A 25,343-nucleotide genomic window follows, 5' to 3' on the forward strand; every position below is an offset into this window, starting at 1 on the left:
TTTACAACTGCTCTCTAGATGACAGAGGTCAGCTCCTCTTGAGGTGGAAGGTGGAGTCAATGCCTTCACTTGGGTGGGTAGGAAGACAGCAAGGGTGGCAGGCAGTCGCTCAGAGCCTCCTTCTAGAGCCCGTTGTATTTTTCTTCACAACAGGTCTTACTCTTAGTTACATATAAGAAGAGAGAGTAGGGAGTGGGGAGTTAGCTGCCAGGAAGAACTAGTTAGAGGCAAGACGCATAAGTCTACCCCAAGAGTGTGTAAAGTGGAGCATGGTTTTTAATGCAGAACAGGTGCACTAAGAGCCTCATCCCAAGCCCTGCTTCCTTTTCCACTCTCTGCAGCTGTGGGGTGGGGGCAATCAGACGCAAGACCTTTTTACTGGGACTGCCTACCTTTGGAATGGCCTTAAGGCTCTCCTGGTAGTTGGTTTTACTGTTCTTTCAGCACCAGGCTGGGGGGGGAAATCTCCTTAATGATTTATCTTATTTAATCGCTGTTTTGAGACAGACCGTTTCTGTACGAATATTGTTTTCTTGGCTGAAATTATCTGGCTATAACGAGTGTTGCTTATTAGGCTCTTTGCTGTCTTTATTTCTGATTTTAATATTGATAAATTTGGTACTTTGTTGTTGTATGTTATTTAATTTTGCATTTGTTAATATCTTGTGAGGTGCCATGAGCAGTTCTCTGTGGAAGAGGGTATATGGCAGTGAACATATGAACATATGAAGCTGCCTTATACTGAATCAGACCCTTGGTCCATCAAAGTCAGTATTGTCTACTCAGACTGGCAGCGGCTCTCCAGGGTCTCAAGCTGAGGTTTTTCACACCTTTTTGCCTGGGCCCTTTTTTGGAGATGCCAGGGATTGAACCTGGGACCTTCTGCTTACCAAGCAGATGCTCTACCACTGAGCCACCGTCCCTCCATTCACCGTCCCTCCTCCACCTCCATACATTATACTCCCCCACTTTCCCCCCATCTGGGCTTAGAAATGGGGGTAAGATTCCATTCCACTGCCTGTGTGCCCTTTTAATTCTAAAAATCAGGCACTACCACCCTTCTATTCCATTTATTTGTGTTTCTTGCCCACATTTCAGTAAGCAATCTGTCGTCATTGTTGGTAGATTGAGCCTGAAATACTGAAGAAAAGGATGTAATTAATATTCTTGCTATTACAAAACAGTGCTATCTGAGATTGTTTATTCGGAGGAACATTGTTTATTCAGAGGAACATTGTCAACAAGTTTACAGAGTAAGGTTGTTTTTTTAATGTAAATGACGCTTTATTATGTTGAGCTTATATGTCAAGTGTTCTGTACACCCAGAACTGCAATCTTGCAGCCTCAATTCAGTGCTGTTTGTGTATGTTGGTGACTCTCTAGCTGCCTTCATGGAAGTTCATTTGATACAATTCTATTCTACCTTTTAAAAGATATACAATAAAAGTGAATTACAGTTAAAAGCATCCCAATGTACAAAAGAAAAATAGGTCGTAAAACTCACAACAGTGGTGGGATCAGTATATCAAATGCCAGTGTGACACAGCTGAGATCCAGAGCATTTTCCAACCATAAACCACAAGAAGGCCGAGGTCAGACGCACATAAACTGACGAGATGGCCATGGATGAAAGTCAGATGCATGTCGGATTTTATGCGGTTGTCCAAACATCAGCATCTGGCAATGGTCATTGGCTCGTTCATGTCCCGAACTGCCACGACTGAGACGCGGACTTTTTTGATAGCATGTTAAATCCGGAATACGAATGCTTCCGACGACTCCTGTGCGTACTTTCTATGTTTGAACACTCCATTGTAGCTGACTCGTCGCAAGCGCACATCCACTTCCCTGCAAGAGCCCACTCCAAATGATATCATTGCGCCAGCAATTGTTGACTCAGCCTTCCAACCTTCTGAGGTCGGTAAAATATGTACCCAGCTTGCTGGGGGGGGGGGGGAGTATAGATGACTGGGGAAGGCAGTGGCAAACCACCCTGTAAAAGGTCTGCCATGAAAACTTTGTGAAAGCAGCGTCACCCCAGAGTCGAAAACGACTGGTGCTTGCACAGGGGACCTTTCCTAAATGGGGGGGGGGAGGCAGATCGCCCACCTTTGCCGTCTCCCTGCCAGGGGAAGAAGATGACCCACCTTTGCCGTCTCCCCACCAGGCAGAGAGACAGCAAAGAGAGTTGCCGTGCTCCCCCCTCATTTAAACACCACGGCGGGGTGTTTAAATGTGGGGGGGAGGAAGATCACCCACCTTTGCTGTCTCCCCGCCAGGTGGAGAGACAGCAAAGAGAGTTGCCGTGCTCCCCCCCCCCATTTAAACACCACGTCGGGGCATTTAAATGGAGGGGGGAGGAAGATCACTTACCTTTGCTGTCTCCTGCCAGGCGGAGAGACAGCAAAGAGAGTTGCCGTGCTCCCCCCCCTCATTTAAACACCACGGTGGGGTGTTTAAATGGGGGAGAGGAAGCTCTTCCACCTTTGCTGTCTCCCTGCCAGGCGGAGAGACAGCAAAGAGAGTTGCCGTGCCCCCCCCCCCATTTAAACACCACGTCGGGGCATTTAAATGGAGGGGGGAGGAAGATCACTTAGCTTTGCTGTCTCCTGCCAGGCAGAGAGACAGCAAAGAGAGTTGCCGTGCTCCCCCCCTCATTTAAACACCACGGCGGGGTGTTTAAATGGGGGAGAGGAAGATCTTCCACCTTTGCTGTCTCCCTGCCAGGCGGAGAGACAGCAAAGAGAGTTGCCGTGCCCCCCCCCCATTTAAACACCACGTCGGGGCATTTAAATGGAGGGGGGAGGAAGATCACTTACCTTTGCTGTCTCCTGCCAGGCGGAGAGACAGCAAAGAGAGTTGCCGTGCTCCCCCCCTCATTTAAACACCACGGTGGGGTGTTTAAATGGGGGAGAGGAAGCTCTTCCACCTTTGCTGTCTCCCTGCCAGGCGGAGAGACAGCAAAGAGAGTTGCCGTGCCCCCCCCATTTAAACACCACGTCGGGGCATTTAAATGGAGGGGGGAGGAAGATCACTTACCTTTGCTGTCTCCTGCCAGGCGGAGAGACAGCAAAGAGAGTTGCCGTGCTCCCCCCCTCATTTAAACACCACGGCGGGGTGTTTAAATGGGGGAGAGGAAGCTCTTCCACCTTTGCTGTCTCCCTGCCAGGCAGAGAGACAGCAAAGAGAGTTGCCGTGCTCCCCCCCGCCATTTAAACACCACGGTGGGTTGTTTAAATGAGGGGGGGGGAGGAAGCTCACCTACCTTTACTGTCTCCCTGCCAGGCGGAGAGACAGCAAAGAGAGCTCCTAGGCTTCCCCTTCCTTTCTGGGTATTTAAATGGGGGGGGGGGGCGATCGCCCACCTTTCTGGCACCTTTTTTAAAAAAAAGCCAAGCACAATATCCCACGTACTGCGCTTGCGCAAGTGTGGAATGCCATCTCAAAAAATGAGGTCCGGTTGAGACCTCTGATCAACCAGCAACGGAACTGAAGGATGGAGGGATGTCTGATCAGGAAATTCGTTGTAAAAAAGCTGTGGGGTATAATAGCGACGGGTTAGGGATGGATTTAATGGTGAGTGTGACCGCGGCCGAAGTGTTGGAAGAACCAAGAGCTAACATAGCAATGTTGACTGCTCCCAAAAGATACTTGGGAACTCTGCAATTGGCCATCAATCACAGTTTTGCACGCCAGTGATGTCCCTATTATTAATTCTGCACAGAAGGCACTGATAACTGTTGCAATGTTGCAAAAGCCTTGATGATGCCATAGTTTGGACTTCCATTCCAGGGATCTCTCCCTCCCCATGCACACCCAGGGCTTCGGATAACTACCATGGGCCTCCAGACAAATTCCATCTGCCTCCTCCCATATGACCCAGATCCAAACCGAATATAACTAAAAATTCATTTGATGGGGCTGTTACCATGTATCGTTAATAATAAAAAAGATTTGCATGTCCATCTGTCTGTCGATTTGTGGCAGGCATAACTCATCAGAAAAACTAAAAATCTCAAAATTATCCACCAGCTTCAGGACCAAAAATGAAAGGAATATGCTGGTCCAGGTTATCACCAACCCCACCCCTCCCATTTGCAATGGAAGCTAAGCTTGTATAGTAATTAAAGTGTTGGATCAGGACCTGGGAAACCCAGGTTCAAATCCCCACTCGGCCATGGAAGCTTTCTGGGTGACCTTGGGCCCATCACACACTCTCAGCCTAACTTACCAGGCTGTTCTGAGGATAAAATGGAGGACAGGAGAATGAAATAAGCCGCTCTGGGTCTGCTCTGAGGAAAAGGCAGATATAAATAAAATAAAGAAAGAAATGTTCTAACTTCTGTTCCTCCTTCATTGCTACTAAGACAGATTAATGTTCTGTTGTATTGCATGTAAAGGGTGAAGGGGAGGAAGTATAGAGGGAAGGAGGGGGAGAGGGAAGCATGCTTTTACTGCTTTGATAGATTATGGCAAAATATTAACTCCCCCCTTCTATTCATAACATCACCAAAGGTTTGTTGCTATACTATTAAATACATTTTGAGTTTCCAAGCAGGATAGATGAAAAGTTTTGTTGGAAAAGGGGGGGGGGAGAGAAATTAGAAGTGAGGATATTCTATTCATAACCTTTGGTGATGTTATGAATAGAAGGGGGGAGTTAATATTTTGCCATTGGGACTCTTTAGCTTGGAGAAACGTCGACTGCGGGATGACATGATAGAGGTTTACAAGATAATGCATGGGATGGAGAAAGTAGAGAGAGAAGTACTTTTCTCCCTTTCTCACAATACAAGAACTCGTGGGCATTCGATGAAATTGCTGAGCAGACAGGTTAAAACGGATAAAAGGAAGTACTTCTTCACCCAAAGGGTGATTAACATGTGGAATTCACTGCCACAGGAGGTGGTGGCGGCCACAAGTATAGCCACCCTCAAGAGGGGTTTAGATAAAAATATGGAGCACAGGTCCATCAGTGGCTATTAGCCACAGTGTGTGTGTATATATAAAATTTTTTGCCACTGTGTGACACAGAGTGTTGGACTGGATGGGCCGTTGGCCTGATCCAACATGGCTTCTCTTATGTTCTTATGATAGGTGAATGGTAGGCCATGATGGGAAGGAGCAAAATAAAAGAGAAACTAAGTGTGGAAAAAAAGTTAGAGAAATGTAAGAAAAGACAAGGAAAGTTTTTGTTTTTAGCTTTTTTTGAGGGGGGGGGTGCTACTACACACTAACAGGGCTGCCCCTTTGCAAGATCTGGCTATGCAGGAACCAGATGAAGCTAAAGAAAGAGGGAAACCATAGATAATGACATCATTAGGAGGCTTCATCCTGGCAATTACTGCAGCTTGTCCTGGCTGGTCTTTCCTTGCTTCAATGCTGGCTTGGCTGATGAGTTTAGCAGGATCTGAGAAGGAAGAGTTACCCTTAAAGTGTAAACTTTTCAGAAAGAATGAGTTGAACACTGCTCTTTACTGTGCAGGGCCTTCCCTGCACACCTAGTTGCTGCAGTCAGAACTTCATTCAAAAAAATTTAATGCATCCTGAGAATACAATTATATGCTGGCTTCAGGGGCCCTGCAGCTAACTTCCACCCATTTCCTCTCCGCAGTTTCCCACTCTCAGTGGCCCTGCACAAGCCCTCAAAAGCCAGTTTGGTGTAGTGGTTAAGTGTGTGGACCCTTATCTAGGAGAACCAGGTTTGATTCCCCACTCCTCCACTTGTACCTGCTAGCATGGCCTTGGGTCAGCCGTAGCTCTTGCAGGAGTTGTCCTTGAAAGGGCAGCTGCTGTGATAGCCCTCTCAGTCCCACCCACCTCACAGGGTGTCTGTTGTGGGGGAGGAAGATATAGGAGATTGTAAGCCACTCTGAGTCTCTGATTCAGATAGAAGGGCGGTGTATAAATCTGCAATTCTTCTTTTTTCCTGCTGTCTTCAGCATTTGAAAAGCAAAGAGGATATGTTTCCTAACTGACTACTTCAAACAAGTGATCGCTATGGCCAGGCTTTGAATTCAGCAGGAGCTCACAGGAGCACAGCTCCTGAACCTTTCTGACACATCCTCCTCCCCACCTACCTACCTTGTCCATTGAATAGTAGGTGCACCCGCATAACAATCCCTGGATGAGCTCCACCGCCTATTCTTCTACAAAACGACCCCGACTATGACAAATCTCTGTGGTAACTGCTACAAACTAGAAATATTCCTAACCTTCCGGCCCAAAAAGTTGATATTTTCATAATTTTTTAAAAAGAGCCCAAAAGAGGATGGACTTTAAAAAAAAAACAAAAGAGGATATGTCCTCTAAAAAGGAAATCTGGCAACCCTGGCCTTAACCAACTGCCACCAGCCTGGTTCTAGGGTTTTACAAGAGAAGGCCGAAAGCACCATCCAGCCTCTAAGCAACATTCTCTTTCGTCTAGGCAGGCCCTGATGCATGGCTGAATTTGAAGTGCAATGAACTCAGGCAGAGTTAAGAAGAAACATTTTGTTCAACAAATACTATGACAAAAAAATAGGAGAAAAATTATAAAAATGGGGCAGTCAGGGACACTCCAATTACACAGGGCACAAATAAGAGAAGATTGATTTAATTTCCACCATAGAAGGCAGATTGGATCTCAAGGAGAACCTTGAGTCATCAACACAAGCTGAAGTTCATACGTCTCCAGTAATGGCTGAGAACCCCCTTCTGAGCAGCAATAGTGAGAACATGTGGCCAAATACAAGTCAACTAATTAAGAACATCTCGAGCGGCTTGGGTAATGGATCTGTGTTTCATGATACTAATGGCACCCTTGAACAACTAACTAGAGAAGATTGACTCACCACCCCTTTCACCATCCAAACCCTTCACCGTTCTGGATATTAAGATTGTCTCCTGGAATGTGGCCGGCTGGCAGAATAAGGCCAAGGATGCTGAGTTTATAAGATATCTTAAGGGGTTTGATGTTATACTACAACAAGAAACCTGGACTCCACACCAGTTCCAACTAGAAGGGTACAAGTCCTATTCCCTACCAGCCTTCAGGAGTAATACAAGGGGTTGTTTTCAAGCAGGATTGTCTATACTTGTCTCCTCACATTTTGCCTTGGAACACATCACTCTACAGGCAAACAGCTCTATGGTGCAGGTCGTCAAGTTTCTCCTCAAAAAATTCTCCTTAATTATTGTGAATGTATATGTACCACCCTCTCTAGATAAGCTCTTTTGCAATGTTTGGAACACTTGGCCACACTCATGGAGGAATTAGAGAGGAAATTTCCAACTATAGAAATAATTCTAGTGGGCGACTTTAATGCTAGGGTAGGGAAGGACTGCAGCATATTTTAAAGCCTTTGATTTTAACCAAGACAACACAGATAAAGATAAAGGTTTCCTTTATTGAAACCTTATGTCAAAGATTTTACATTGGGGGATTTTATTATTAGTGACCATTTTCCCCTCATTTTGACTCTTCAAATTGGTCCTCACATTTAACCCTCCTGCAACTTGTCCTTGCAACCTTACAAGACTGACTTATTGCCCAGAATTCCATGGAACGATCGCACAGTTTGGAAAACCCAACAGCTCTTCAGATCTGGTCCCACTGTAGAATACAGATCCTCTTTAATATGTGCATCTGATCCTAATGTATCTGTATCAACTTACAATTCTTTAACAAATCTCTGAATCACTGAGTGTCAGTTCAGGGTGCCCAAGCAGAGGTGCAACTATTCTAGTAAATTCTACACCGATGGTTCAACAGAGAATGTAAAGAAACAAAAACTCTTCTGCGTAAAGTTTACAACCAGTACCGCAATTCAAAGGCCCTGACCTTGCCATCACAATACTTTGTGCTTAAGACTCAGCTGCACCACCTTATCACAAAAAAGAGGCACAATTATATTAAAACTCAATGGGAAGAGCTATACCATACTACTACCTTTAAAAACTCTAATAAGTTCTGGGCCATAGTCTCAGGTGCATTCCGGGCCGATGACCCATCTATGTCTGCCATTTCCTGTTATGTTTGGTTTCAGCACTTCTCAGTTCTGTTCCATCAAGCTCTAACTTGTGCTGAACCATCTGATTTTCCTCTAACCGATTTACCTGACTGGCCTCCTGTCCCTCCAGAGGAAATAAAATAATTAATTACACAGCTGAAATTAGGAAAGTCTCCTGGCCCGGATGCCATTTCCTCCGAAATCTTAAAATTAGACCCAGACTGGTGGGCTTCTCCCCTTGCCTCTCTGTTTACAATTGTAGATGGAACTGGTATAATTCCCTTGGCATGGTTGAATGAAATAGTGGTCCCGCTATTCAAAAAAGGTGATCACACTAAACCTGCCAATTACAGGCCTTTTAGCCTACTCTCCATAATTGGCAAGCTTTACTCCAAACATCTATTAGTCAAGCTCAATCTCTGGATGTTGCAGGAAAAAATTCTAGGCCCTGAACAGTTGGGCTTCAGCAAAGGGAAGACCTCTTTAGACCACTGCATTATCCTATCCCATCTAGTCAACAAGTACACTGTGCATAATAACCAGAAATTATTTGTTGCTTTTTTAGATTTAAAAGGCGCATTTGATTCAGTTGGCAGGGACCTCCTCTGGATTAAGCTAGATAAACTAAACATGGATAAAAGACTCCTTATGCTTATTAAGAGATTACACACTTCTACCACCTGCCAGATCAAATGCTCATTAGCAGGCAACCTAATATCAAAGATTGCTGCCAATAAGGGTGTGTCAAAAAGAGTTGCATTTTGGCTCCCTTTTTATTCAGTCTCTTCCTTAATGACCTGGCTATTCAGTTGTCTGGTCCTGACTGCCATAGTCCAAAACTCGGTGCATTACATGTACCCTTGTTACTTTATGCTGATGATATGGTGCTGTTGTCCTGCTCTAGAGTGGGCTTAAGACGCCTGTTGTCCCATTGTGTTCTGTATTTTACTAGTGATAAGCTCCAGCTCAATAATGAGAAGTCCAAAATCTTAGTTTTTTCAAAAAAGTGGAGACTTTTTTGGCTAACTTGACTTGACTTGACTTGACAAAGAAGAAGGAGAACTATAGCTGCTGTCTCCCAGGAGGTAGCATCACATTGATGGAAATATTAAAGCAGCACAGGCCTGGCTTTCTAAGAGGTACTAGATTTGATCCCTGGCTATACTGTCCAAGGACCAAAGGCTGGCTTGAGAAGCATGTGTTTTGATAGCTGCATACAGGCCTGGGGGCTAGGGGTGCCTGCACCCCTAGGCCGAATCCCCAACCTCCACCCCACTATGTATTTTTTTTTGGCACGCAACTATGTGCACGTGCCCCAATGATGTCATAATGACATCACTGCCCTTCCCTCCCCATGGCTGCCTGTCTGCCCGCCGGTTGCCCTTCAGCTACCACCGTTTACTTCCCCTCACCTGCCGCCATCCCCTGCCCGCCATCGTCTGCACCCACCCCCTATGCTGGCTGCTGGCTCAGCAAAGTCGGGGGGGCACATGACAGCCACGCACCCCCCCCCCGACTTTGCCAAGCCAGCAGCCAGCACAGAGGGTGGGCGGGGACGGCGGCAGCGGGTGAGGGGAAGTAAATGACAGTGGGCGACCAGCGGGCAGGCGGCCGGCCGCAGAGAGGGGAGGGGATGGTAGCGACCGGCTGCGGGGAGATGAATGGCGGTGGGCAGGGAGGCAAAGGGTGGCAGGCAGGCGCAGGGAGGGGGTAGCAGCGGGCAGGCATGGGGAAGGGACGGGACAGCAGCAGGCCACTGCGAGGAGGTGAATGGCAGCGGGTGGCGGGCTGCTGCCGGGAGGTGGGCGGCCGTGGGGAGAAGGGGTGTCTCATGGCGCCCCTAGGCCAAGTTGCGCCTGAGGCGGCAGCCTACTTGGCCTATTCCTACATACCGGCCCTGGCTGCATGATGGTAGAAGAATTAATGGACCACAGTGAGGGATCAGGATATATGGGCACCTGTCATTTTACCTTTGTCCCTTCCACATCACCTAGCCATGCCCCTTGTATGTATTTAATTGTGTGACAGTAGCTGCTTGTTATTTTTCTCTGCAGATGTCATCCCTTAATTTACCCCACCACTTCCAGTTGGGGTAGGTCAATTGCCTGATTGATCACTCCAGCTGTACCCATGGAGGAAGGAGTAAAAGGAGACTTTAAGCTATTAGGGCCAGTCCCATCCACCCTCTCGGATCAATATTGTACAGATTTTGAGCCCTGACGAGGTGTTGTGGAAGAGAGACATCACCAGTGGTTTATTCTACTGATCTAGTCTGAGAATAGACAGACAGCTGAAAGGGGCGTAGCTTTTATTGGACAATGTTTAGGGCTCTCCACAAGATTCTGTGTGTTCTTCGTTATATTTATGTGGCTGACCTCCCAAGTTTGTTCTCTTGGAGCCAGCAGACTGATAGAGAATCAATTTGTGTCCATGCGCTTATAAACAAGTCGCCAAGGCCTTAAATGCCTAACAGCAGACAATAAATATATATAGATCTTCAGAAGCATTAATAACGGCGCACAAACAAATGCCTATTTTTATTTTAACAAAAGAGAGAGGCACAATAACAGCATAAAGAACGATCAAGGCTATGAATTCTTTGGGAGGGCTTCCTTGATTTCATATGCACGTGACAAAGCACACAAGAGGGCTATTCTCTCTCTCTCTCTCTCTCTCTCTTAATACCACTTTTTATTTTATGCCGCAAGTAAATAGTTGATAAATTGTGACGGAATTGTTGGAAATGGGGAAGAATTCTGAAGCATTAAATTAGTAGCAAACTATTTTAATAAAAATAGCAGAATTAACATGCCATCCATATAAGTCTAATTCCCACTGGTGTCTATTTTTCTTAACGTTTAGCACCGCTTGTACCGTGCCATCGTGTATAAGATCAGCTCTTTTTAAAATTTAGCTGTGCAATAAATTAGGATCTCTCTGGGTGCTCCTTCGCTATCCCTGAGTTCCACACATGCTGTACTGACTTCGATGAGATTTAACCATGCACAGGATTACAGCCTAAAGGGTGTTTAATCATACATGGTGTTGCTTCACAAACTCTAGCCAAATATACTGCTGTTTCTGTGGGTGATCATCTCATACCTTAAATCATCAGTGTACTGTCACACCGTTTATTTGCTATATCCACCTTGGTGAAATGTGTCACATGAATGTGACTCTTCCTTTGACAATGCAGAGGCAAAGTGATATGAATTAGTTTGTGCATCTTTTCAACACGGGATGCTGCAGATCCTTCAGCTTGAATTAAATAATTCTTCCATCTGCAAATGCAGCTGGAAGTTGAACTTGACATGGATCAATATGATCTGGGGCTAAATTTCTAAATGTGACTGATTATGTTAGCATCATACCTACAGATCAATATAGAGTTTTATTATGAACTGGACTCTATAATTGGGTTTAATCAATAAACTTTTGTCTCCTTTTCTATAGAAATTTTAGATTTGTTCTATGCAGGGTTTTTTTTTTTTCAAAACTACGTTAAGGATGCATCTTTTCTCATAATGAACATAAAAAAGACCTATATTTGAAATTAAAGGGACAAAGAAGCAGAGACTTCATTGTAAAGGTTAAGTCAATTTGGAGTTGATCGCAAACTGTTCTTCCCCAATGTTGCGTAGAGTGAGCTAATGTGCTAATGCAGAACTAGTCCTTTTGGCCACTGGAAGGCTTTTTTTGGTCCATACATGGTAGACAAACTCACATTGAGGACTTTGACAAAACATACCCATTAACTAAAGCGATTGCTGGAGCTTGTCTTTTGATAAACCCGCGGGGTTCAAAGGCGTTGAAAGATGCAATCTGCAAACAATAAATTTGGGTCTCTGATTGAAGTGCCATTTGAGCTGCTATGGTATATATAATTTACACATACACACACACAAAGAATTTTTGCTCTTCCCAGTTTCGGTTAGAGGAGCTTTTTGCCATTACTACATTAAGGTTAGTTTCATTCAAAGCTGCGTATATTAAAAAAAAGCAGGAGGCTGGAAATGACCCTGCACCAAGCTAGTGTGTTCATTTCTGCTCCAGTTTGCCATTTGAGAAACGAGCTTTAGATACAATGTTGCTTCAGTGCTGCGGTCTGTGATGGACATCTTGCTAGTGCTTATCAGTACAGATGTGTATGTGTGTTATATAAAGGTTCAGTAAACCGGCACCTAGCAGAGTATTTTATGAAGACAATGGTTCCAGGAATAAATTCCATGTTTTACCAATATGTTTTATGATCGCTGATGTTTTCCGGAGGCACAACACGCAGTTAAAACAAACAGTGCTTCCCCCCCCACAAAAAAAATAAGTATTGGTTGGATTGGTCAAGATGAACACTTCTAGAGCTTCCAAGCCCCCGGTCCAGTGGGGGTTCTCCCGCCAGGGAGGTTCCCAACGCACCAGCCCACATTGGGCCAACGGGGGGAACCTCTCCCTACATTGTCGGCGTGATGACGTCACCTGGAAGTGACATCATCACGCTGGTGATGTCGCACGCCAGCCCCTCTAGGTGTTTCCTGGAAAACTCCATGGTTTCTCCTGGATGCTGTAGCCATTTTGGAGGGAGAACTCTATGGCACAATAGGTACCATAGAGTTTTTCCCTCCCAAATGGCCAGAGCGTCTGGGAAAACCATAGAGTTTTCCCGAAAACACCTAGAGCGGTCATGCAAGGTGTCGCCGACATGATGACGTCACTTCCAGGTGATGCCATTATGTCGTGCACGCGCAAGTCCCCCGCCGGAGGAGGCAGGGACTTGGCAACTCCAAACACTTCAGAGTATGATCTGGCCATTCCCTGGAAGAGATTTCCCTGCCTTTGTGTTGTTTATCCACTTGCTTATAGTTATATTTAAATCATGGTTGTTTGCCTAGATGATATAGTTATGGGTGTTCATCTTGGGGAGGGGAAGGGAGGGGAACAGGAAGCATAGGAGAGAAAAACCTGAATAAAGCTCTTTCCAATTAAACTTGATATCAGAATCTTAAAGTGGGATCATCTCATCTCAATCTATATACTTTTTCTCCTTCCTCACAATCCAGTTGCCGATCGTGCTCAGAAGCATGGCATGGATGAGTTTATTTCTGCTAATCCTTGCAAGTTTGACCATGCCACACTCTTCAGAGTACTTCAGAGGCAGACCCTGGATCACCGATTGAATGATTCCTATTCTTGCTTGGTGAGTAAAAAGGCTGGGATAAAAGGAGTGGCGGGGATGGGGGGGGGGGGGGAAACGTGAGAAATAGTTGTTGCAAAGTGGTCTTTTCTTCCAGACTCATTTAATAACTGTGTGTGAGGTTGGGATAAAGGATTTCAATCGATTGGCTTCAAATTTGAAAATTATACACTTGAAGACTACTGCTGTGCCACTCAATAGAGAAGAGAATAGACTCAAACTGACTCTGAACCATGGTTTATCTGCTCCTCTAGGGAGGGCTGAATAAAAACAGAAGGCTTTAATAAATATGGAACCCTCTGTGGTAGGATTTGCTAACACCTGTACAGGCATTTTAAGGTACAAATCTAGCTTGCCAGATGTCAAGCATTATGTCATCTGTCTTGTAATTCTGTCCCCTTTTATGGGCTGAGAAAGAAAAAGCCAGAGAATAGAATCAAAACCACAGGGGGAGAAAGGCAAATAAACGTATTTCACTTGCATTCAGCTAAGTCAAGGTTAGCTTTATGAGCTTAGATTCTAGATAAATTACTTACCTTTCTTGACTGAAATCTGAAGTCTTTTCACTTGCAAAAAAAAAAAAAGTGTAGCATATTTGTGGATGGGGGCTTGCAAACATGAGGATGTAAATTACAGACATGCAAAAAAAGGACGCTCATAAATCAGTGTTTACTAATTTCTTCACCACTGAGTCTTCATCTTTTTCATTTGCAACAAGGATAATCCCGCATAGGAAAAGTAGGGGTGAAGAATTAGGAAGCTGTATTTTCTATTACACAAGAGTATGTCATGTAAGTTTTATTCCAGCCTTATGTATACCCTCTGCTTTAGGTGTCTTCTGTCCTTATCTCTTCTAGTACCTGTAATCCCAAACTACCATTTCACAGCAAGAGTAAGGACCATTTCCCACGTTAAATAGCTGTAAAGCAAAGTTTGAGTCAGGTTGTACCTTGAAGACCAACAAATTTAATTCAAGGTGTAAGCTTTTGTGTGCAAACACACTTCATCAGACAATGGCATGGAATTAATGTACAGACAATGGACAGTAAGTTAGCAAGCAAAACAATGAAAATGTTTTTTAACAGATTAAAAGAATAATAAGTTTGATTTCTGGCTACCCACCTTGATCTATTGAAACGGCTGGAAAGTTATTTATTTAGAAGGTTTGTACGTCACCTCTCCAGACCATAAAAGTAAGCAAACAATAAAAGCAATGCAAGCAAATCATATCAATAGAAACATTAAAAAAAAACCCAATCTAAATCAATAACACAAATCAAACAAAGTTTTAAAATAGTAGAGAGAACGAGATAGACACTGATGGGACCCCATAACCTAATGGTCATGGGGCTGAACAGTAGTTTCCCAGCACCTCCTCCTGGAATTGGTCAGCCAAGTAAGAACAGAACCATCAATCCACAGTGTGCCCTCTGCCCAGCCAGCATCTCCAGAAGGGTAGTTTGGTCAGTGGTCTCAAAAGCCTTTGTGTGCCTGTATTGCATGCTCATTAACAAACATGAATGTTTAGCATTAGTATTTCTTATTTTAGCCTGAATGTCCTTAAAATAGCTTTAGGTATGCACCTGAAAACAAGTAACAGTTTTCTCCCTATGTTAAGTGCCCTGTGCCCCATCCCCCCTCACATGCACTACTGGTCCTGCATATGCACAGGTCACTGGATGGACCATGAGAATGAGAGTTCAGTTCATGCCTCCCATTATCCTGATCCAGCCTTATCCTTCATTTGGTTGAACATAGTGATCTATACTAGGTGGCGCTTGGGGGAGGGGTGACATTTCAAGCTTGCATGCAGGAAAATATGACCCTCTGGAAAATTTTCTGTGAGCAGTTTCTCTTACTCTAGTCTTTCCCCTCATCCAAATTTGGCACCTTCACGGTCCACAGACAGGCATTTACCTGATAATGTAAAGAAAGATAAATAATATAATTTCTTTTCAGAGGCTTTTTGATGTTTCAGCATGACAGGGATATATTTGAATGAATTCCTCTTACATTTCCCCTTACAAGATATATATAGAACGCTTTCAATCTACCTGTGCTGAAAATATCTTTTAAAGTATATCTTTGCATTTCAGCAAATTAAGTGAAAGGAGCTACACACACTATTTCCCTGCAAAACAAAATCAACCTAATGTGAAACAATTAGGGTTAAACATAACCTATGATTAAAATTATTAGCAATACTAAAATTTCTTTACTAAACTCTTCCGTAGACTGTGGGGAGCTGCTAAGCAATTACAACATAAGAAACATTACTTGACTAACAATGTACAGCCAACTGTTGTGCGGATAAGGCTGTGTGTATTCAAGGAATAAAATCTAGCATAAGATTTTTTGAGGGAAGTGGTTAGAGCTCCAAGTTTTGGTTCTGTTTCAGTCATAATGCCTCTGCTCAGAAGACTTTTTCAGACATTATATTTGGGGTTATCCAACTGTGTATACTGGGAATGTGCATGACTCGCATTCCTGAATCAGCAATCGAGAAGATCACACGTAGACCACATTCTTGGTACACACAGTTGGTAGGCTTCCAGTATATAGCTGGGTTAAAAAGTAAAGCATTTTTCCATTTTTTCCCCTTACAGGCAACCAAGCCTCGCTTAGCCACACAGCTTTTGAAATGGTTGCACAAAAGATTGTTGCATGACCAAGAAGTCACCCCCCACCACCACCACCACCCACCACTATCTTTTTTTTTAGCTCTATCAGACTCAAGTGTGCTCTTGGTTGGAAAATTATTAGGAAGTCTTATTCCAAAACAGAAGATAGTTACTCTGGTTCCATTTATTGCGGATATGTATTGACTTCTAAAAGCAGCTCCTTCCCAAATAAAATTAATTTTTTTTCCAGGATCATTTTAAATGCTTTGGCAAGCTAAAATGTCTGAAATCCTCTAAATCCTGGTGTTCTGCATTTTCTTTTTTGTCTGCCTTCTCTTGTCCAATGGCCTGTTGAGTCTGATCAGGGCTTTTTCATCAGTATTCCAGCAGAGGTGACAGGTAGCAGACCATTTTCCTCAGTTGTCAATTTGCTTGGGCCTCTGATTACCAATAAGATACTCTTCAACTTTACATGCCTCATACAGCTGCTTTGAGCCCAGTGGCTTCTTCCCATGGCTCTTCCTTTGATCATGTTCTTCCTTGCTTCTCTGAAGTACATCCTGCTTTTGCTCTTTATATACTGGAATAGCATCAAGACTTCTGTATACTGCTGTCTTCCATGGTACATGCTATGCTCTAATATTCTCAACAAAGTAGATTTTGATCTATCCTGCCCCCTACCCATTCCTATTCAAACAGAGGTATTGTGTGACCAGTACCATCCCCATGGCTGGCTTCTGCATGTTGACACCAAGGTGGTGGGTGGACCATTTCCTGTCGCCAGAGTAATTTCACTGCTTTCACCGAAGCACTAGAGGACATAAGAGGACTGAAAGTTTCAGGATGGGTACACACCCAGTGGTTAAGCCAGTGCTGATTTGTGTCATTCTTGAGAATTCCTCCAGCGGTCCAGGGTTGGGCAGTCTCCTTGTATGGGAAGTAGCTCCTCCCTGGAGGCAAGCAAGGTCAGAGAGGTAATTTAGATCCCACGAGGAAGGAGCTTCTCTCCCCAAGCTCCCAGTCTTGGCCCTGCCTGCAAGGCAGTAAGGGGTTGCTGACTGAGTTCCATTTTAGAGCTTGCTGATCCCTCTTCCCCCCCCCCACCCCCTTTCCATTTCTTCTTTTGCCCCTTGTGTTCCTCCCCCGTCCTCCACTCTCCTGGCTTCGGACAGTGGAAGTTGTGGTTGCGGAAGTAAATGGCTTCACAGCCATCTGGGTGAGTCTTCATGCCTATGCAAAAAAAAAAAAAATCTTCCTATCCTCCTCAGGAAGAGAGGAGATTGTACCTGGGAGGCTGCAGTTCTTTTGGGCAACCAGTCAGGAGATCGCCCAAGAGGGACTCTTCCCCCCATTCTCACTCTTTTGTCCTTCGTTGAGTGAAAGGGACAGCCACAGGGACTCCAGCCTTCAGGTCAAGAGCTTCCCCAGTCACTCCAAAGGCCCATGGAGCATCAGTAGCGGACACAGTGAGAACTTCCTCTTCTTCCCTCTGCGACTAGAAGGCCCACGATGTAGCGCCTGATCACATCATGGCATTAAAGCAGCAGCTTTCTTTGTCAGGCTTTCAAGTAAGGTGGGCGGACTGGCATAGGTACGAGCGGGAGGGGGACGTTCCCTCTTCTCCTCCTTCCCTTCTGGGTAAAAAAAAAAAGGCAGGGAAATGGTGGTGTGTGCAGGCCTTTAAGAACATGCATCCCAGGAAAAGCCAGCCCTCGGTCTAATCTGCTAGCCTGGATTAAAAGGAAGATGCAAAAAGAGTTCAGAAGCCATTTCCAACCTTCATGATTCCACTAGGCCGCATAAGACGGCTAGGCACTGCACTTCCTCTGGTTCTGGAAGAAGGGGGGGAAACAGAGAGCCAGTTTGGTGTAGTGGTTAAGTGAACAGACTCTTATCTGGGAGAACCCGATTTGATTCCCCACTTCTCCATTTCCAGCTGCTGGAATGGCTTTGGGTCAGCCATAGCTATCACAGAGCTTATCCTTGAAACGGCAACTTCTGAGAGAGCTCTCTCAGCCCCACCTATCTCACAGGATGTTTGTTGTGGGGGAGGAAGATAAAGGAGATTGTGAGCCACTCTGAATCTCTGAGTGGAGGGCAGAATATAAATCCAATGTTGACTTCTTCTACCACTTATTCTCCCTCTCACCCTAAGAGATGTAAAGAGGTCCCACCTTCTAAGTCAGAGATGTCAAACACGTGACCCAGGGGCCACATCACGCCCCCGGAGGGCTCCTGTCAGGCCTACAAGCAAGTCTCCTTCCTTCTCTGCCTTTCTTGCTTCTTTCTGTGTCACGGCTTGCTTTGCCGGGATTTCTCAATTGCACAGAAGCAAGCCTCTATTTTTCCCATTGGCTGAGGCTCCTCTCTTGGGGAGGAAGTAGGGGAGGGGAGGGGAGGGAGAGCTTGCTTTGATACTGACCACAATATTGTAAGAGTGCTAATACTTTTTAAAAACATCTTTAATTGTGTTTGTCTGTGTCCTTTATAAAGTTTATATCTCCGCTACCTGGCCTTACATTTTATGATACTCACGGCCTTGACCAACAAGCTCTCATTTATGTCGTATCTGGCCCTCATAACAAACGTGACACCCCTGTTCTACGTATTCCTCCAGAGACCTTAGCCCACTATTGGGTCAGATGTCTCATGTTTCTGACTCCTTGAACTCTTCTTCTACAAAGGAAGAGGGAGAACTTTCAGATCAGGAGGCACCATTAGTAACTATGATGCAGGCCCATCTCTTCCCACAGGAAGTCTTCCCTAAGCTTCTGCCCAAGGTTCTATGCATCCTGGAGATTCCTTTTGCAAAAAGGAGGCAGAGGAACCAGACCTTGCTTGGCCACCCAGCTCAGCCAAGGGGGATCTCCTTCCCTTGAGATTCCCTTCCCATTGGCCTTCATCAAGCTGGTCAAAGCTGAGTGGGAAGCTCCAGCCAAAACTAAAACTAACCACCCAGTCATATCTCATTTCTATTATTTGGTTCCTGAGGCTGTCGACCATTTTAAACTTCTAGTGGTGGATGCCCCAGTTGTCAACTTGTGCTCCATCTTGGTCATTGCAGCCGAGTCAGAGGGCCTCCCTGGGGACTCATGCAGTAGAAGAATGGATCAATCCTTTGAGGCCTCTTCAGCTGCACTGTGGGCCTCCACAGCAAATTCCCTCTTCTCTAAGGCAGTCTGCTCCTGGGCCTCTGATCTTTCAGCAGCTGACATCTCAAAACAGCTGAAAGAGGAACTTAAAAATATCACTCTAGAAGCAGTCTTTTCTGTGGATGCATCACTAGACACAATCCAGCTGTCAGTAAGAAAGAACTATGGCATCCAATGTCACTGCTAAATGCTCCACCTGGCTACAAAACTGGGAGCTCGACCCTCCTTTCCAAGTTCAGGGGGCTTGCATCCCCTTTAAAGGTGTTAATCTTTTTGGGAACAGCGTGAGTAGGTACCTGATAGAAGATAAGGACAAAAAGAAGGCTCTACCCACACATAAGAAGGAAGGTAAACCCAAGAAACATTTCTACTCCTTTCATGACTCCAAGTGGAACACCAGCTTTTCAATCATCTAAGTCTCCCAAAAGTTGATGGCAGCCAAAGATTCCTGGGGCTCCCAACCCCTCTTTCCACAGCCTGGCCAACCAGGGTTCCAGGGAACAAATAAGAGATCTTCCGCATGACTCCTACAACTGTCCAGTCCTTCCAAACATTGGAGGCCATCTTCAGTTCTTTGCAGATCATTGGAAGTCATCAGTCAGCAATCTGTGGGTACTGTACACCAGTGATCCCCAACCTTTTTGGTACCAGGGACTGGTTTTGGAGAAGACAATTTTTCCAGGCGGGGGGGGCATGGTTTTGGAATGATACATTTGTGCACTTTATTTCTATTAGTTTGGTGTGTTGGTTAAGTGTGCAGACTCTTATCTGAGAGAACCAAGTTTGATTTCCCACTCTTCCACTTTCAGCTGCTGGAATGGCCTTGGGTCAGTCATAGCTCTCACAGACCTGTCCTTGAAAGGGCAACGTCTGTGGAGAACTCTCTCAGCCCCACTCACCTCACAGTTGTGGGGGGAGGAAGGTAAAGGAGATTGAGAGCAGCTCTGAGACTCTGAAATTTGGAGTGGAGGGCAGGATATAAACCCAATGTTGTCATCTTCTTCTTATGACTACATGATAATATATAATGAAATAATTATACAACTCATGACCCAGTTGCTAACAGGCCACAGACCAGTAGTGGTCCATGGCCCAGGGGTTGGGGACCCCTGCTGTACACAGTCACACTCAGTTACTCTCCAGAGCTGCAAGTCCTCCCCTGCAACAGATTTATCCAGATGCCAACCAACTGGTGTCCAAAGAAATGCATGCTGCTGCTTCAAGCTATACAACACTGGCTGGATATTGGTGCAATAGAGCCTGTTCAAGAGAGCCAGAAATCAATATTCTTCATAGTTCCAAAGAAGAATGGGGATATGAAGACCATTCTGGACTTGAAATGGTTGGTTCACCAGATCAAGGAAACAAAGTTCCTGATGGAAGCTCTCAAGTCAATAATTCCCACAATCTAAAAGAGGAATTTCCCTAGCATCAATAGCTCTGTCAGAGGCCTATTTTCACATACCAATTTGGGATTCTCACCGTTTTGTGTACAGAAAAAGACAGTTCCAATAGTAGGCTCTTCTCTTGGGCCTCAAGACTGCCTCAATAGGTGCTCATTGCCCTGATAGCTCTCCTCAGAACCCAGGGCATTTCATTTTTTTCCACATCATGATGACATCTTCATCAAGTCTCCATCTCAGCAGGGAGTGACAGATGCAGAAAAGACTTTCTCCTGCCAGCAAGACCACAGCTTCATCATCAACAGGGAAAAGAACTACCTCCTACCCACACAGTGGGTGCTTCACCTGAGAGTAGTCATAGACACCATTCAGGATCAGGTTTTCCTGTCTCAAGAAAGGAGAGAGAAGATCTGAGGAGTATTATTCTACAGTCCCACATGGAGGTCATGCTTCTGGTGAGGCTTCTGGGGATCCTTGTTGGATTCCATGCTTGGTCTCTCCAAATGCTTCTTCTCCCAGGAAGTAATAGTTCACAAAATACACAAGCTCATCAAATTTCCAGACACTGCTTCAGGATTTCCAATATGTGATGGGAAGAATAGTGAGTAATCCCTTTTTTGAAGATATTTTCAGGAATATTTATAACAACAGATACGATGAAATATGGAGACCTATATTACATTACTTCAAAAAGAATAATATCCTGCCGAATAGAAAAGATTGCAATGTTATGTTGAATTTATAATTATACTCCTTTAACTGAGAATAATAAGGGAAAAGAGTTTAATTTTGGAAAGGTATGGATCTTTGTCATACTAGCATTATATAGTGAGGATTTATATAGTTGTTATATCATTATTTAAATTTTGTGATTTTCTGTATACCTTATACTGTACTCAAGTCTTTTTGGTAATCAATAAAGTTTGTTTACTGCAAGTTTAAAAAACAAAAAAGATTTCCAATGGAGGCTGCATCCATCCAGACTCCTATAAGGGTCCCTCCTGGCCATGGACACCAGCCTCCTAGGATGGGGTGCCCATTCTCATGGGATGATGGCACAGAGTCTCCGAAGGAGGCCTTGTGGAGCATCAACTTTCTGGAGCTCAGGGCAATCAGGTGGGGTCTTTAGTTGGGAAGGACATCCTTGTACACATGGACTATATGACCACAACATCCTATATCAATCATCAGGGTGGCCCAAAATTCAGTTCTGTTCATGCGGAAGTGACACAAGTACTGCAAGTACTACAGATCACTCAGAGCTGTCCATGTGGCCAGGACATCCAACACTGGCAGACCAGCTCAGCCAGAGATCTCTGAATCAGTCAGAGTGGATGTTGAACAAGGAAACTTTTCACCAGATCTGTCACAGATTCAGCACAGTAAAGATGAACCTCTTGGCATCAAAGCTCGATCATTTGGTACACAGGTTTGTGACAAGAACAAGATGCCCTCAGGCAATAGGAATAGATGCTCTAAGCTACAACTGGCTGGATTAACTACTGTATGCCTTCCCTCCCACTGTGCTAATTCAAAGAGTGATTCAGAGGACCATAGACCTAAGAGCAGAAGTCATACAGATAGTCCACTTTCAGCCATGCTGATTCTGGTTCCAGGTCCTGATGAGGCTATCCTCCAAGGAACCGACCAGTCAGGAAGGACCTTCTTCTCCAAGGGTCCCTCCTTCATCCTCAGCCTGAAGTGTTAAGCCTCGCAGCCTGGAGGTAGAGTGCTTGCAATTTAGGGAGCTAGGATACTTGGATAAGGTCATAGACACCTTAGTGGCTTCTAGAAAGAGCTCCATCAATAGGGTCTACAATAATACCTGGCAGGCTTTCCAGTCTTGGCCTGATGAGGCTATCCTCAGAGGAACCAACCAGTCAGGAAGGACCTTCTTCTCCAAGGTTCGATGGTAGGGTCTCATTTGGAGTACTGTGTGCAGTGCTGGTCACCGCACCTCAAAAAGGATATTATAGCATTGGAGAAAGTCCAGAAAAGGGCAACTAGCATGATTAAAGGGCTGGAACACTTTCCCTATGAAGAAAGGTTGAAAGGCTTGGGACTCTTTAGCTTGGAGAAACGTCGACTGCGGGGTGACATGACATGACTGCAGGGTGACATGGTAGAGGTTTACAAGATAATGCATGGGATGGAGAAAGTAGAGAAAGAGGTACTTTTCTCCCTTTCTCACAATACAAGAACTTGTGGGCATTCGATGAAATTGCTGAGCAGACAGGTTAAAATGGATAAAAGGAAGTACTTCTTCACCCAAAGGGTGATTAACATGTGGAATTCACTGCCACAAGAGGTGGTGGCGGCCACAAGCATGGCCACCTTCAAGAGGGGTTTAGATAAAAATATGGAGCAGAGGTCCATCAGTGGCTATTAGCCACAGTGTGTGTGTGTGTGTGTGTGTGTGTATACTATATATATATATATATATATATATATTCTAGAAAGAGCTCCATCAATAGGGTCTATAATAATAGCTGGCAGACTTTCCAGTCTTGGTGTGCGGAGAAAGTGTTAGACCCACATAGAGCTAAAGTGAACCATCTCCTCTCCTTCAGCAGGTCTGTATAAGAGTCTGAGAACTAGTACAAGAGGAGTCAAGAAGGGCATGTTTCTCTCAACACCCCATGTGAGGAGATTTCTTAGGGGAATGGCCCTCCTGAATCCTGTGTTCACACCAGTTTCCTTCCTGGAACATAGTGCTGAAAGCTCTCTCAGGCCCCCTTTGAATCCATGGCCATTTGTCCACTCAAGAAGCTCACCTTTAAGACCATTTTCGTGGTGGGAATCACCTCTGCTAGGAGAGTTTCTGAGCTTAGGGCCCTTTCTGTGGACAAGGAACTTTGCATTTTCCATAATGACAGGGTAGTGCTACACACTGACCTGACCTTTATCCCCAAAGTTGTTCTTTCATAAGTCAGAGGAACTGGTCCTTCCCTCTTTCTGTCCTAGCCCTAAACATCCTCAGGAGAGGGAATGGCACTATTTAGACCTGGGGTGGCCAAACTTGCTTAATGTAAGAGCCACATAGAATAATTGTCAGGTGTTTGAGAGCTGCACATGAATGTCAGATGTTTTAGAGCCATCAGACAGGAAGGAAGGAAGGCAGATAGATGGGGGGTGGGAGAAGAGGAAAGAAAGCAACTTTAAATGAGTTCTCCAAACTGCTGGCTGGCTTGGCTTGAAGAAGAAAAATGTCTTCTCCAAGTTGGCCAATGGGGTGGTGAGGGCTTCAAGAACCATACAGTATGTGTGAAAGAGCCACATGTGGCTCCTGAGCCACAGTTTGGCCACCCCTGGTTGGAGAGTGTTGAGCTTTTATCTTGATTGGACCAAGTTCTTTCACAAGTCAGACTCCATGTTTGTGTCCTTTAGGAAGGTGTCCTTGGGAAATGGGGCTTCCATATCCACCCTTAGCAGATGGGTCAGAGGGTTTATTCTGCTAGCATACAATTCCAGGAGTCTAGAGCCCTCACTGGGTGTAACTGCTCGTTTGCATAGGGGAATAGCAACTTTGGCAGCCTACAGGGCTTTCCCATCCTTAGAGGTAGTCTGCTGGGTAGCTCTTTGGAAGTCAGTTCATTCCTTTACCAAGCGCTACCATAAGAACATAAGAGAAGCCATGCTGGATCAGGCCAGTGGCCTATCCAGTCCAACACTCTGTGTCACACAGTGGCCAAAAAAAAAACCAAGTGCCATCCGGAGGTTCAAAAGTGGGGCTAGAAGCCCTTCCACTTTGCCCCCCCCCCCAAACACCAAGAATACAGAGCATCACTGCCCCAGACAGTTCCAACAATAAGCTGTGGCTAATAGCCACTGATGGACCTCTGCTCCATATTTTTATCCAATCCCCTTTTGAAGCTTGTAGCCACCGCTACCTCCTGTGGCAGTGAATTCCACATGTTAGTCATCCTTTGGGTGAAGAAGTACTTCCTTTTATCCGTTCTAACCCAACTGTTCAGCAATTTCATTGAATGCCCACGAGTTCTTGTATTCTGAGAAAGGGAGAAAAGTACTTATTTCTCTACTTTCTCCATCCCATGCATAATCTTGTAAACCTCTATCATGTCACCTTGCAGTCGACGTTTCTCCAAGCTAAAGAGCCCCAAGCGTTTTAACCTTTCTTCATAGGGAAAGTGTTCCAAACCTTTAATCATTCTAGTTGCCCTTTTCTGCACTTTTTCCAATGCTATAATATCCTTTTTGAGGTGCGGTGACCAGAATTGTACACAGTATTCCAAATGAGACAGCACCATCGATTTATACAGGGGCATTATGATACTGGCTGATTTGTTTTCAGTTCCCTTCCTAATAATTCCCATATGGTGTTAGTGTTTTTTTTATTGCATTTGCACACTGTCTTGACATTTTCAGTGAGTTATCTACCACAACTCCAAGATTTCTCTCTTGGTCAGTCTCTGCCAGTTCACACCCCATCAATTTGTATTTGTAGCTGGGATTTTTGGCCCCAATGTGTATTACTTTGCACTTGGCCACATTGAACCTCATCTGCCACGTTGATGCCCACTCACCCAGCCTCAACAGATCCCTTTGGAGTGCCTCACAATCCTCTCTGGTTCTCACCTGAACAATTTAGTGTCATTTGCAAACTTGCCACTTCACTGCTTACTCCCAACTCCAAATCATTAATGAACAAGTTAAAGAGCATGGGACCCAGTACTGAGCCCAGTGGCACCCCACTGCTTACCGTCTTCCACTGCAAAGACTGGAGCGGGCAAACACTTCTCATCTTCCACAGTGAAAACGGAGGCAAAAAGTGCATTCAGCTTCTCAGCCATTTCCCTATCTTCCTTCAGTAATCCTTTTACCCCTTGGTCATCCAGGGGCCCCACTGTCTCCCTGGCTGGTTTCCTGCTTCTAATATACTTGAAGAAATTTTTATTGTTGGTCTTTATGTTTTTTGCAATATGCTCCTCATAGTCCCTTTTTGCCTGCCTGATCACAGCCTTGCATTT

At 44.9% G+C, this 25,343-nt stretch overlaps 1 protein-coding gene across 2 annotated transcripts in view; it reads left to right on the forward strand.

The window, feature by feature from the left end:
- The window catches only part of CADPS2 (calcium dependent secretion activator 2), a 644,998-nt gene that overhangs the window by 349,578 nt on the left and 270,077 nt on the right, over window positions 1-25,343 (forward strand). For both annotated transcript variants that reach the window (XM_060244821.1, XM_060244822.1), the window contains exon 12: window positions 13,046-13,182. In XM_060244821.1, coding sequence (XP_060100804.1) covers window positions 13,046-13,182 — 137 coding nt within the window. The remainder of the gene's footprint in view (window positions 1-13,045; window positions 13,183-25,343) is intronic.

Source organism: Heteronotia binoei, chromosome 8 (assembly GCF_032191835.1).
Source record: "Heteronotia binoei isolate CCM8104 ecotype False Entrance Well chromosome 8, APGP_CSIRO_Hbin_v1, whole genome shotgun sequence".
Lineage (NCBI taxonomy): Eukaryota > Metazoa > Chordata > Lepidosauria > Squamata > Gekkonidae > Heteronotia > Heteronotia binoei.